Source organism: Gigantopelta aegis, chromosome 4 (assembly GCF_016097555.1).
Source record: "Gigantopelta aegis isolate Gae_Host chromosome 4, Gae_host_genome, whole genome shotgun sequence".
Lineage (NCBI taxonomy): Eukaryota > Metazoa > Mollusca > Gastropoda > Neomphalida > Peltospiridae > Gigantopelta > Gigantopelta aegis.
In genome coordinates, this window is record NC_054702.1 from 8,518,518 (window position 1) to 8,532,340 (window position 13,823).

Genomic DNA, 13,823 nt, shown 5'->3' on the forward strand with positions numbered 1-13,823 from the left:
TAGTCTATTTCTCGTTCCAATCAGTGCACCACGGCTAATATATCAAAGGCCATGACATGTGCTATCCTGTCTGTGCACCTGCTGGTGCTCCCTTGCACCTGCCACTGCAGGCGGTCCCTTCTCCCACCCACCCCAACCCTTTCCTGTTCTGTGGACGGAGGAACCAACCGAGGCCGGCACCTACGCCCATGACAGGCGTTCGCTACAACAGCTTGCTATGAATGTGCACGTAAAAGCCTCTGATCTGGCTGCTGCTAAGACCTTGATTGTTTGCATACCTTCAGCAGTTTAGTACCCAACAGTATTAGTACCACAAAATGTTACCTTTATTCTTACTGTCTTGGAGCTTAATTCACTAAACTCTCGCAATTTGGCCATCTCACAGTGCAATGCAACATGACTTGCAAGGACTATGTGATGTTTACGAAAGACCCAAGAGAGCTTTGCGAATTAGGTCCCAGAGTTCTCTACTGTTGTAACGTTTCTGAACTCTAATGACTAAAATTACATTTAAAAAATTTAGAATACAAGTGTTTCTGGTTGAATATTGTGTGTAGGAAGAAAAATGAAGCTTAAACTACTACCGGTATAAACATTAGGGCATCCATTCTAAATAAGAAATTGTATTCAATATGAAAAATTTAGTCGTTAAAAAGGCACTATCTGTAGAAAACAACTTATAGTAGCAGCAAACGGAGCAGTCCATTTAAAGCATAAGATATGATTTCTCATTCTCAAAAGATTCAATATTTTAAGATTGCTCACAAAAGGTAGTGATGCCTCTTCGATAGGCGTACGGACTCCCATTTTTTTTTGGGGGGGGGGGGGGGGGAGCTTGTTTTTTTCCTGAATTAAACGAAAATGTTGGATAACAAAAAAAAAATTCATATTAGTACTTACTGTCAAATGGCCATATAGGTTTGCAAATGAATCGCTAAGAATTTTTACATGGGTTATCACTAATTTTGCGGGTAGAATGACAATACATGGTAAAAAGGCCCCAGGTTATCACATTTTGCCCAAATATCTATATCGTTTTTGCCCAAATTTAAGGATTTGCTCCAGCACTAAGGGGTATACAGTCAGATCTATCAAGGCCTTTTCGTCAGGATCCCATATCTAATTGGATTGGGAAAAATAGCACAAGTAAATCATACTTATACTGGGAATTTTTAGGACAGAAATTAGGAATTTTTAATGCCACTTTCTTTTGGGAAGGGAGCCATGTTTGGATCCACATAATTCCTCTGTACATAAACCCAAATGAGAGATGTGTTGATGCCACACAAAAAAAATCACACAGGCATTCTCAGAGTATTGCTAAAGCAATACATGTCCCCTACCGGATCCAACTAATTTTTGTATCTTCTAAATTCAAGGATCAATACTCTAATAAATTGGCATGAAAGTCAAACTTGATCTGTAACAGTATATAATGAAATGTATACTCAAACTTTCTGCTGAATATCTCAAGACTTTTAAAAAAAGAAAACATCAGGAAAACTATGTGTGTGACAAACAGATGGATGGAGATGAAACCTATAGTTCTCTCTGGTTGGACCAGTAGGAGACTAGTATCCTTGGAACTGGTCTTGGTAATGCTGTGCCCATATGATGCTGGCACCTATGTAAGGCTGGTTCAGGAAGTGGTCTTGGTAATGCTGTGCCCATATGATGCTGGCACCTGGGTAAGGCTGGTTCAGTTACTGACTTTGTATAAATGTATAAAACACCAAAAGTAAACAAAATAGTGATATATATGGCACTTGTACCTATAATATAGCACCTTCAAAACTGAGACTTGCTGTGGATTCCAAAATGAGATATATTACTACCAGTACGTTAAGTGTATTAACAACAATCAGTGGTGATATTTTAATTATTGACATTACAAATGACATATTGTTTAACAATATTAACATCAGTTAACTATAAATTTAAAAAGAACTGAAATGTTCTTGCTATCAACCATATCACTGTGGAAAAGAAACAAGCAGTTATCAATTCTGTTATATTAGTTTATTGTAGTTCTTGATATAACATAATATCGCAACAAACTGTTAAGTGTCTGCAATTCACAGAATTATGTCTTCTACAAAAACTGGAGTAATGACTTGTAGAGACACTATTTAATTTGTTCACTCGGACAGAAAAATATCTGGACCCAGTTGTTCATAGCATGGTTAGGTAATAATTTTATAGGTACTTCAGGTCTTAAAGTTAACTTTCTATGCTAGGAGCACTACTCCAAAGAAAAGTATTAAAATCATTTTTTTTTTTAAAGAACACACATTTTAGCAGTGAAAATCTACAAATAAACACATAGCACTACAGGACTGTTATATACCTGCTATAACTACGCACAGCATGAACACTGTAATCCAAACCCCAATCATTATCAAGGAATACCATCTTCTCACAAAGAACAAAGAGATCGAGAGAACTGTCCGAACTTTGTACCATCTATACAAGCATTGCACTAAAGTCACACAAATTCAGGGCCATGTATGCCTACAGAAATATGTTTAGATTTAATTGTGTGGATTACCTTAAGATGTTCTAAATAAACTTTCAATACAACTCTTCAACTAATAATTGTATTTGTATTAGGTTTTCTAAATTTCCCATCGAGAGACTGTTGTGAGTGTACTGCCACTGTAGCACATTACCGAATCATGGAGTGTTTAACAACCCAAACTAAATATTAAACCCAGTTGCTTGTTTAGATTATCTGTGCGTTCATATTCAACATATTTCTGGTTATCCTAATGTTTGACATAGCCCTAACTGAAATATAGCTTCCAATATATATGAAAAAACATAGTAGGGGGAGAAATGAAGTTTGAGCAACTACAAACACTGGGATGATCAGAAACATGGAATACATGGACCCTGATAATATTAACATCAAGAAAAAATGTTCCTTATTTCAGCAATTAAAATGGCTCTGTTAGTTCAAAATATCTTAACAATGTCAGAAAACACGGGACAAGTCTCGTCAAGCATTGGTTAATCTTTTCAACTCTTTGTTAAGGTGCAGACCCTAGTTCCAGCCCGTGAAAATGGACACTAAGTTTAGTTAATCTACAAACCTGTAATACACATTTAGATAACGTTATAACAGTGAGAAGCTAAAGTCTGTGATGTTTAAACAGGGAAATAATATCTAAGAAAAACTAGAGTTTGTCTCGATAACCATTACTTCTCAGACGATTGTGTTTTTTAGAATTATGAAAAATACATTTTGGAGTATTAAAAAACCTGAATGACCAGAACCACTTCATGTGTGCAGAAATTAATATTCTAAATAATAAATGTAAATACTTCTAATTTAACTTATCACATGCCGTAGTGTTTAAAAACTAGGATCTGTCACTTTAATGTAACTGATGCCTGAACTGGGTGCTGGATTTCAGCCGTGCCAAAAGAGGAAATGTTTTACACGTATTAAATAATTTCAGTAATTAAAAAGTCTCCATTAGTCAGAAACATCTTAACAATGGCAGAACACATAGAACAAGTCTCTTTAAGTATTGGCTAATCTCCTCAATCACTGGCTAATACAACTGATGCTTGAACACCTGGGTCCTGCCGAACGTTCAGGGCGTCCAGCCGTGTGGAAAGACGATCTCCTCCTTCTCGATCTTCCTCACCAGCTTCTTCTTGATGGCGTCTGCGTCTAGATTCAGATCACTGATGTCCTTCTCGATCTGTGCCAGCGTCTTCACCTTGTACTTCTCGAACTCCACTCTCTCCTGCGCCAGCTCACCCTCGAGAGTCTTCAGCTTCTCCCGTCGTAGCCGCACCGCTTCGTGGACAGCTTCTTCCTTCCGCCGAAACTTTCGCGTAATCTGTCCGTAATATGCCGGTGGTAGGACATATTTAATTTTCAGCTCTCGCAACAGCCACTGGAAATGTTCGTAGTCTTGTCTACGTAAATACTTCATCATCTTTTTGCGTCTTTGTATTTTTTCAACCAGCACTGCTTTGCTGCGTTTGTCCTGAAACAAAACAAGAAGTTTATGTAAATAGAGCTCGAACTAAAACAAAATGAGAAGTTTATGTAAACAGAGCTCGAACTGAAACAAAATGAGAAGTTTATGTAAACAGAGCTCGAACTGAAACAAAATGAGAACTTTAGAATTTGTTGCCCATGGCAATTTTAAAATGTTTTTTGCCGTTACAAGCAAAATGATCACCTCCAGCAATTTAAACCAATAAGTTTTACAACAAAATATAAAAACAAAAAATGATTCCCTCAAACGACGGCAATAATTGTTATCCAGCAGCAGAAACTGCCGTCAGTAGAGCCCCTAATCTATGGCAACTACGGCAATTAGTGTCACTGTAAAATTCAAGTCCTGTGTAAACCTACTATTTCTGTCAACATAGGTGTCGGACGATGGCAGCAACTGGGGGGGGGAGAGAGAGAGAGAGAGAGACTTATTAAATGCGAGTTCATATTGTGCCCCCCCCCCCCCCCCAGTTTCAAAGTTGGAGAGGGGCAAGTGCCCCCTGCCCCCCCCCCCCCACCTCCGTTTATGACGCCTATGGTCAATGATGATGAATCCTGTCTTTTGAAACAAATAAACACAAAATTAAAAACCAAAAATGATTCCTTCAACCAATGAATTTTTTTATCCAGCAACAAAAACAAAACAAACGGCCATCGGTAAAAGCCCTGACATATGGTAATTCATACAGCTCAGGTAACTGCCATCTATGTCACTGTTACGTTCAAGCCGTGATTCAATATTTTACATTACTAGTGTTTTATTATGTGACACTAAATACTTATAATTTTGAACAATTGTTATTTTTGAAAATAACATAATACAGTTTATTTCTATTAATACGTAACAAATAACACCCTCCCACCAAAGTTGGAGCTAATTTTAAAGACAGAGATAAGACATGTTAAATATGTCTTTACATTCAGTGATAAACTACTGATTAGTTTGTATGACAAAAACTATGTGAAAATGAATGAGTCTAAAAACATGAGTGATTAACCTGCGATGAATGTCTTACCCGATTAAAGTGCAGACAGTGTTGAATCATGTTCCTAATATCCACAGTAAGCTTTGACACTGAAAAAGTACAGGTAGTATAAAATCTGAGAAATACTATTATGTGTTAAAAATGCTATCTAAACGTTGCATAATGCTATTTTCCAGCCAAAATTGTTTATTAATTTTTGCTTTGCAATATAAATATTAAATCTTCAACTTCATGTTAAAAAAAAAATATATTATATAATACAACCAAATAATTTAATTTACTAGTAATTCGGCATGTTCGATTGATCAATTAATACATTAAGTTCTTAATTAAAAGCACACTGTGCTGATTTATATTAATGACCTTTTATTCGAAAAAATACATGTATGTAATATTCTTTCTTATTTTAAAGTGTTTCACTCATATAAACATATAAATACTAACTATATAACATAAATAATTTGTGTATTAAACAAGCTAATGCAATACATGTCCAATAACCTACAGGGCCCAACAAATTTTTGTATCTCCTAAATTGAAATGCCATAGCTGTGACCCTACAGGACCCAACATACTTTTTTATCGTCTAAACTCAAGGACCATAGCTCCATGAAAGTTAAACTTGATATGTCACAATATATGATAAAGCTATATACAAAATTTCATCTCAATATCTTTAGGCATTACAAAACCAAAAAAAGGCTGGAAAACAAATTTACTTACTGCCTAAATTCAAGGGCCATAACTCTGTCAAAAATGGGGGAATTGCCATGACAGTCAAATTAGATATGTAACAGTAAACAATAAAGCTATATACACAATTTCAGCTCAATATCTCACGGCATTGTGAAAACAAAACCCATCCAGAAAACTATATGTAGGACAGACAGATGTACAGACAGAGATGAAACCAACAGTCCCCTCCAGTTGGCCCGGTAGAGGATTAATAAATATATTATTTAAATAAAGATAAAACAAAAAGAACCTATAACAGTCAATTTATCCACTGGTGCACAAGGTTGCAGAGAAGTAAATTGACCAATGAGCGTCGTGTTGCCCACGAAGACAGTGCTTTTAAAATACACCCCCTATTTGAATAAAATAATTTATGAGTTTGAAAATAGGTAAGAAATTGGATCTTTGACAGGAATTGCACCTACATTTATGGTGCACAGTTGTGTTGAATGAGATCTCACTTTCCATGAGTGATTTGTACATACCGAGTATGAATACATGGTCGGGGTGGAGAGACTTCCTAGCATCACCCAGTTCAGACATACTTGCTGCACAAAACAAGGACTGGCCATCATCACTACATGTGTGATTCACCTGGGAAAATTCTCTTTTTCGATTTTTTTAAATTTATGTTAATATAGTGGACAGTGTGTTATGATTTACTTCACTGCTACCACAAAAGACCACACAGTATTTAGGGACATAACTCTGGTTTTACTTTTAAAATTTAAAACTGTCATCTTTTCATCAAAATAAAATACTAATTAATTAACTACATAAAATAAATAAATAAATAAATAAAATCTCACCAATTGATTCATATATGCAATCTTTCCCAAACAAATTTTCGATTCGGTCAGACATTTGTTCAAGCCGGTACTGTTTGACTTCTTTCTGTACATACAAAATAATATTACACTGAATAAATGAACAAAATGACATGTACACATTCTGCATTATGTAAATGAATTAATAAAATCCCACATAATGTACTCAATAAATCAAATACCACGTGTACTGTTCTACAATGACGTGTAGGTCGAAAGACAAAGAGATTTAGTAAACAATTAAACACAAATATGTCATAACAAAATGAAAACCAGCTGTATTTTGTGCCAAAATTTTGTCAGTGTGTAAGATATAATTTACTAAAACTTCTTTATAAATATGCTATAAATAAAAACTTGGATAATACCAGTACATACATTATATTATAATGTTAACAGTAAGTTGTTACTCTGCCCATATTAAAAGGGAATCAAACTTGCATATAAATGACCAAAAATATATATATTCAGTTACAAAATACTACATCGAATAATTTCATTTACTACTATTTTATAAATTTATGTTATTCAAGGGGCGGGATGTAGCCCAGTGGTAAAGCATTCGCTTGATGCATGGTCAGTCTAGGATCGATGCCCGTCGGTGGACCCATCGGGTGTAACAAAGGCTGTAGTATGTACTATCCTGTCTGTGGGATGGTGCATATAAAAGATCCCTTGCTGCTAATCGACAAGAGTAGCCCATGAAGTTGCGACAGCGTATTTCCGTTCTCAATATCTGTGTGTTCCCTAGCCATATGTCTGATGCCATATGATCATAAAGAAAATGTGTTGAGTGCATCGTCAAATAAAACATTTGCTTCCTTCCTTATGTTATTCAAAAAGTCAATAAAGATAAGAAAGCAGTTAACAACTGATGTCAGTTTCAAAGTAACTTGCATCTCAGTACTGACAACAAACTGGCTCTTAATAAAAATGATTGAAAAGAAAAGTCCCTAAAACATTCAACTTCTTAGATACAGCATAAAAATAGAAGTTATTAAATTATATATACATTATACATACTATCTGAAGCACAGAACAATAGCAAAGCCTTTATTAAAAAAACACAACTTAAAAAAAAACCAACTACAAAAACAAACAAACAAAACTTACCCCATCTGCAAATTCAATGCTACACAAACGCTGAACATTAGGGTGAGATCTGTAACAAAAACAATGAATGAATTAAAAAAATTAACACACTGAAATCAATATCAAAGTATAAACTGCAATAAATAGTAACACTCAAGCAAATTCAGGGGACAATATTTCAAAATCTTAGGTAACCGGAAGTCAGTTCATGTGAGTTTTACTTAGGTGACTGATTGTTTGGTATGTGATTACAGTTCTTGTAACCGATGAGTTAGGCGTACCTAATCCTAAAACACTTGATTTACCATTCTGTGCTACACTGGTTATTCAAAGGTATTTAAAAACATAGTTATTTTCACTTTCATTACTGATGGTACTTTTAATTTTAGAACATAATTCACCATGTAACCGATTGGCGATTCTCATGGTTTTAAAGATTTGTAACCAACATGTGAACAGAACACAGAAAAACAAATTAACAAATCTTGTTTGCATCCATTTGCAGATTGCAAGAAAGAGCAAAACATAAAAAAATTATTAAATATTACTGGATTTATTTCTTTATATTACAGATAAATCATCAAAGTAAATAAATATCAGAATACAATTAAAAAATTATACAATCTATTACAGTTCTAATGATAAACACACAAAGGGGCTCAGTCAGTTGAGTGCTTGCTTGAAGTGCTTGCGTCGCAGGATCGAACCACCTTGGTGGATCCATTCAGCAGATTGGGTTTTTCTATTGTTCCAACCAGTGCACCACAACTGGACAAAGGCCGTGGTATGTGCTTTCCTGTCTGTGGGTAAGTGCATACTAGTATACAAGATCCCTTGCTGCATCAGGAAAAATGTGGCAGGGTTTCCTCTGATGACTGAGTCAGAATTACCAAATGTTTGACATCCAATAGCCGATGATTAATCAATCAATGTGCTCCAATAAAGAAGTGTGAGGGGCTTCATGTTTTCGTAGTAAAATAGCTTTTAGGAGTCATGTTTGTGTATGATGACCAACTACAAACATCCAGATTAAGATAAGGCCATATTGGCCCTAAGACTTTTTAATTTTTAGGGCAGTGCAGCATAAAACTAGCACTCTGTAGCAATTTGATGCATGCCTGCTTTTAAATTCGAGCCCTGCCATCTCAATTTACTTATTTAAGTATGAGTCTATGAGCCATGACCTACAGTGGGTATGATTCCAACAGTTGTTTATAAACATTACTGATATATACTGGAAATTAACTAAGACCTTTAATGTAGTGAGTTCCCTAGAAATTTGTCAAAGCATGGTAAACCAAACACTTTTGGGGCATTTTCACGGCACTTGTATTTCATTACCCCTGTGTGTGCTGTAACCTCACCGTGGTGCAGGGGTGTAACATTCTCTTTGAGAATGGCCAATATACAGCACAAAATTGAAGTTTTGAGAAAAATTCAGTATCCGTAATAAAATTCTGTGATATTTGTGTTTTTGCACAGTTCTTTACACTGTTTTTGTTTAAGTCTTGAATTTTTATATTTATGTTGATCATCACTTTATTTATTTGCATTACCATAGTTTGACACCCAATAGCCGATGTATTTTTTGTGCTGGGGTGTCGTTAAACATTCATTCATTGTATTTCATTAAAAATACACAAAAATTTATTGAAATAAACATTAATGTAATTCATGTGCTTGCTTTAATAAACGAATGGCAAAAGATATAAAAGGCATATTTTATTAATTAATAAAACCTTTAAGGGTGTTTTATAACGGCAATTTTAGAATTAGTGAAAAAGGCTTGTTTAATCTCAGGGCAGCATGGTGCTGAAGAAGGCAAGATGGTGCTAGACTATTGAGGCATGGTGCTGCATCATGCTAAAACAAGCTAGGGAAAAGACTATTTAATGAGATGAAAAAGAATAGAGTAGAATAGAATAGATGTTTAACGACACCCCAGCATGAAACGAGATGAAAAAGAAGAATGTCACACAACAATGATTATTTGGATACTGAATAAAAAGAATCAACTTAAATATGTAATTAATATTTTTTGTTTGATAGTAATAATACTGACAACTTTAACACTTCTCAAAGATGTTAACTACTACAGCACATTGATTTATTAATCATTGGCTACTGAATGTCAAACATTTGGTAATTCTGATAGTCCTCAAGGAAACCTACTACATTTTTCCATTAGTAGAAAGGGATCTTTTATATACACCATTATACAGACAGGATAACACATACCACAGCCGTTGATATACCAGTTACCAATGGGCTACTCTCAGACATGTACAACTATCACTGCTAAAAGAACTCCATCAGAGTTGCATCATTGCAGGTTAGCTAAGATTTATTTTGGGGAAAACCACTACATCATCACACCAACTGTCAGCACATTAAAATGTTCACATTCTTGAGTTTATTAGAGAGATTATATTATGAATAACTTACTGTTTGATTTCAGACAGCTCCTTGAAGCCACACTTCAACAGTGAAGGATCAATGGGCTTCTGTGTAATCAGGTCACCTGTAAAAATAAGAGTCAAATATTGTCTGCAATCAAACTCACAGCTATCCATGCTAGGTTGTGCCTAGACCAACTTTATTGACAGGTAGAAGCCGGGGGGAGGGAGACTGGTCACCTCTTCCCCCAATAAATGCTGCCAAACCCAAGCTGAAAGGTGAATTAATAACTGCCCCACCTCACCCTCGGTAACAAATGATTACATTATTCAGAGGCGGCGCCGACTGTACAGCCATGGCTGTACTACTTTTCAAAGAGGTACGACATGGCTGTACCACTTTTGTGTGTGTGTGTGCATGTGGGTTATAGTTGTTGTATCTGTGAAAATGTCCTTACAAGTAATTTGAAAGGCGAGTCAGACAACCACGAGCCATACCACTACTTTTTACACTGTGCCGCCCCTGTTATTACAACACAAACTCATAATGTTTACAAAGAACATGCTAGCAACTTACATATATGACTACTTATCAGTGTAAGAAAAAAAATCACTTATGTTCCGTTTTAAAATAAAGAACATCTGATCTTGGTCTGAAACACACAAGAATGCACCATTTTTAACTGTCTCAGGCACTTGCTAGCACTTACTCTCAGATGAATGCCCCTTACATGTACTCATTATCTCTTAGACACTCAAATAACCTAGTGACTCCCTTCCTCTCCCTACAAAAGTACATAATCTGTATACTGACCTGAATAGTCAAAGGATACCGGTTTCTTCACTGGGGCGTCTGATCTGGTAGTCTTCATGGCAAAAGCCATTTTCCCTAGTGCAGAACATGATTTTTCTACAAAGAATAATAATTTAATGTATTATTTTCAAAATACAGTTAAACCCCTCTAAACTGGACACCTTGAGACCAAGTAAAAAGTCTGATTTTCATGGGGATCTGCTTTAGAGAGATTATGTTCTGTACTGATATTTAAAAGGGACTGAAAAATGTCTGGTTTAGAGGGAATTCCAGTTTACAGAGGGTCTGGCTTTGAGGGATTTCACTGTACATCCTATCTTATCACCCCACCCCTGGGTTTATGTTTCTGTTTACCAAATGCAAATTGAAGTTAAATTTTGCAAATATATTTAATTATTGTTTTGCCAAAGACATAATTTGAAAATCACATGACTGGAGATCAACCACTATTCTGATTACACGTACAACTAAAAGGTCTGGCTGATTGAAACTTAATTTTGGTTACTGATTTATTGGCCACATCTGCCTCATTCAGTAATGATTTGGGTCTATTGTCCGAACCAAATTGTTAACAACTACGAAAAATTACTCTCCTACCACACAGAAATCTTGAAAAAAACATTACAATGACACAGATTCCACATACCAGATGATAACTATGTCACCTATATCGACTTCGCTGAGAGCGCATAGGGCAAAAAGCATGTAATTTTGTGCCTGCTGGCATTTTGACTTTTTTTGGAATATTCTTCAAGAGGGGTGAAAGGATAGGACTTAATCTAACAACGTCATAACATGTTATGATATAAAAGCAAACGTGATGACATCATATTATTTTTTATTATTATTATTTTTTTAATGATACCACTAGAGATCATTGATTTCATATTAATTGTGTCACATACTTTGGAGGCTTTCACCCCTCTTGAAGAGTATTCCATAAACAAGCAACATGGCAGACGGCAGAAAACTGCATATATTTTTTCCTATGCAATCTCAGCAAAGACGATATCAGTGACACTGTTGCAGTCTCGTGTGTGGAATCTGTATATTTCTAGTTGTTTTTTTTGTGATTTGTGTCTCGAAAAACTTTAGAGGAAATCTAACGGCAATTAAAGGTAGGAGAGTAATTTTTTGTAGTTGTTAACAATTTGGTTCGAACAATAGCTTAAACTTGCTATCCTAAAAAATCTTTAACTAATGGAAAAATACAAACTGAACTGAACACCTTGAGTGTCCTGTAGCCCTACTCTGTCTATATGTGAGGATACATGTTGCTGTATATACAACTGTGTCCAGTGTATCGGCCCGTCCGGTGATTCGGCACACTTGGTATTTTGCTTAAGTACGTTTAGGAAGTTGTCATGTTCTCTGTGTTTTTAACAAATTAAAGTTCAATTCCTTTTTTCAATGGTTAATGAAGTATCAACATATTTGTTAAGGGTGCAATTAAATTACTTTTTTTAGAATTATCAATAATTATATATCATAATTTCAAAATAAATCATTCACCTGTTTTCGTGTATATAAATGCAAAGTAGGTCAGCCTTATTGATATTAAGAATGATAAAACCAGTCTAAAACACCTTTCCCGCATTTTTAAAATTATAGTAAACAGTATAAATGTATATTATTTTTGTTCGGTTATTTTTATTTAAACTGAAAAGGAAACCACAGACAAATGCAAACAAAATGAAAGTTTTACACCTTAATCGACAGTCATTTCAGTTCACAATTGTCACATTGTTATAAAAACATAAAAGCGAAATAAGATCCACGTGTGTGCACAATCTACCCAAGAAAAATAAAATCCATGTAGGCATCTTAGCCATGCATGACAATGAACATGTATGCATCTGCAGTACTGTGCCACTAAAGAAAACGATTCCGAAACTGATCACGAGATGGGTCATGTGTGATCGTTCATTTTCATAGTAATATTTTTAACAAGACAAATCATATAAGTACTAAAATAATTCTGGGACAATAGTGTAGCGTTTAGGGCTAAAAGTGGTCATGGGCGGTCTATAAATAACAGGGTCAACAATCCACATCTACTGTGCCGAATCACCGGACATGCAAATCGTTTCAGATACAAGGGGGTGCCTATATTTATGCACCATTTTAAAATGTTTATTTACTACAGACATAAACCAATTTGTAGTGTATTTCAGATTATGCACTGCTTCATTGGTGAGAATCACATTTTATTAAGTATTTCACAGTGTTCACATAGAAAATGGTCCTTGAATGCTTAGAAGTTATGTGCGCTGACACACCGGACAGCACTGTAATAAATTCTTAGCCTTCACAACTGGCTGTTACTTGTAAATTTTTCTACCACAAAACAGCTGTTAAGTAATGACTGATTGACTGAAGGCATATCGGTTCTTTTTTAACCTTTTAACAGTAACCTAGGGGTGCAGAAAGTACTTGAACAATGGAGGGGAAAATGCTGTCCGCATTTGAGTTCAGTCTAAAATTTGCCATTACAGTATACTAGACATTAGCAAAATGAAGATAATCTGAATTTATGATCCTCTTGAACGTCGGTGGACCTGGCTATCTTAGCCCAAAATTTGTTAAAGATCTCACTATCTTTTGTCTAGCTGAACAAAACTATGTATTACTGGGATTTTATTTAACTGATGTTTGTTTGTCTTTTTCAACTGCCCCTGCCATCAGGTTTAGCATATAATTATTATTAGTTTGTAAAATGTTAACGGATCCTCGGTAGGGCCTCATCTCACGCGTGACATGGGAACTCTGCTTACCAGTGATCAAACGCGTTGCTAAAACTAACTGCGGTTTAGTTATGTGGTTAAAACTTCCATTAGGAGAGCTGCGACAGATTATTGATGTTAACTGTTTTAAAATTGTAATATTCATAACTGCTAGAATCTGACAATGACACGGCCAACTTTCTACAGGAAGTTTTAATTTATTTCGGTAATGCTC

General features: G+C 35.3%; 1 protein-coding gene across 1 annotated transcript; it reads right to left on the reverse strand.

The window, feature by feature from the left end:
- Positions 1–2,004: 2,004 nt before the first annotated feature.
- Positions 2,005–13,799, reverse strand: LOC121372613 (28S ribosomal protein S15, mitochondrial-like). The gene is made up of 7 exons (XM_041499036.1): positions 13,640–13,799; positions 10,866–10,961; positions 10,101–10,176; positions 7,677–7,725; positions 6,546–6,630; positions 5,032–5,090; positions 2,005–4,001 (listed from the first exon to the last, which is right to left on the reverse strand). The coding sequence occupies exons 1-7, from the start codon at positions 13,752–13,754 to the stop codon at positions 3,600–3,602; spliced, it is 882 nt and encodes a 293-aa protein (XP_041354970.1). The 5' UTR covers positions 13,755–13,799; the 3' UTR covers positions 2,005–3,599.
- Positions 13,800–13,823: the final 24 nt, after the last annotated feature.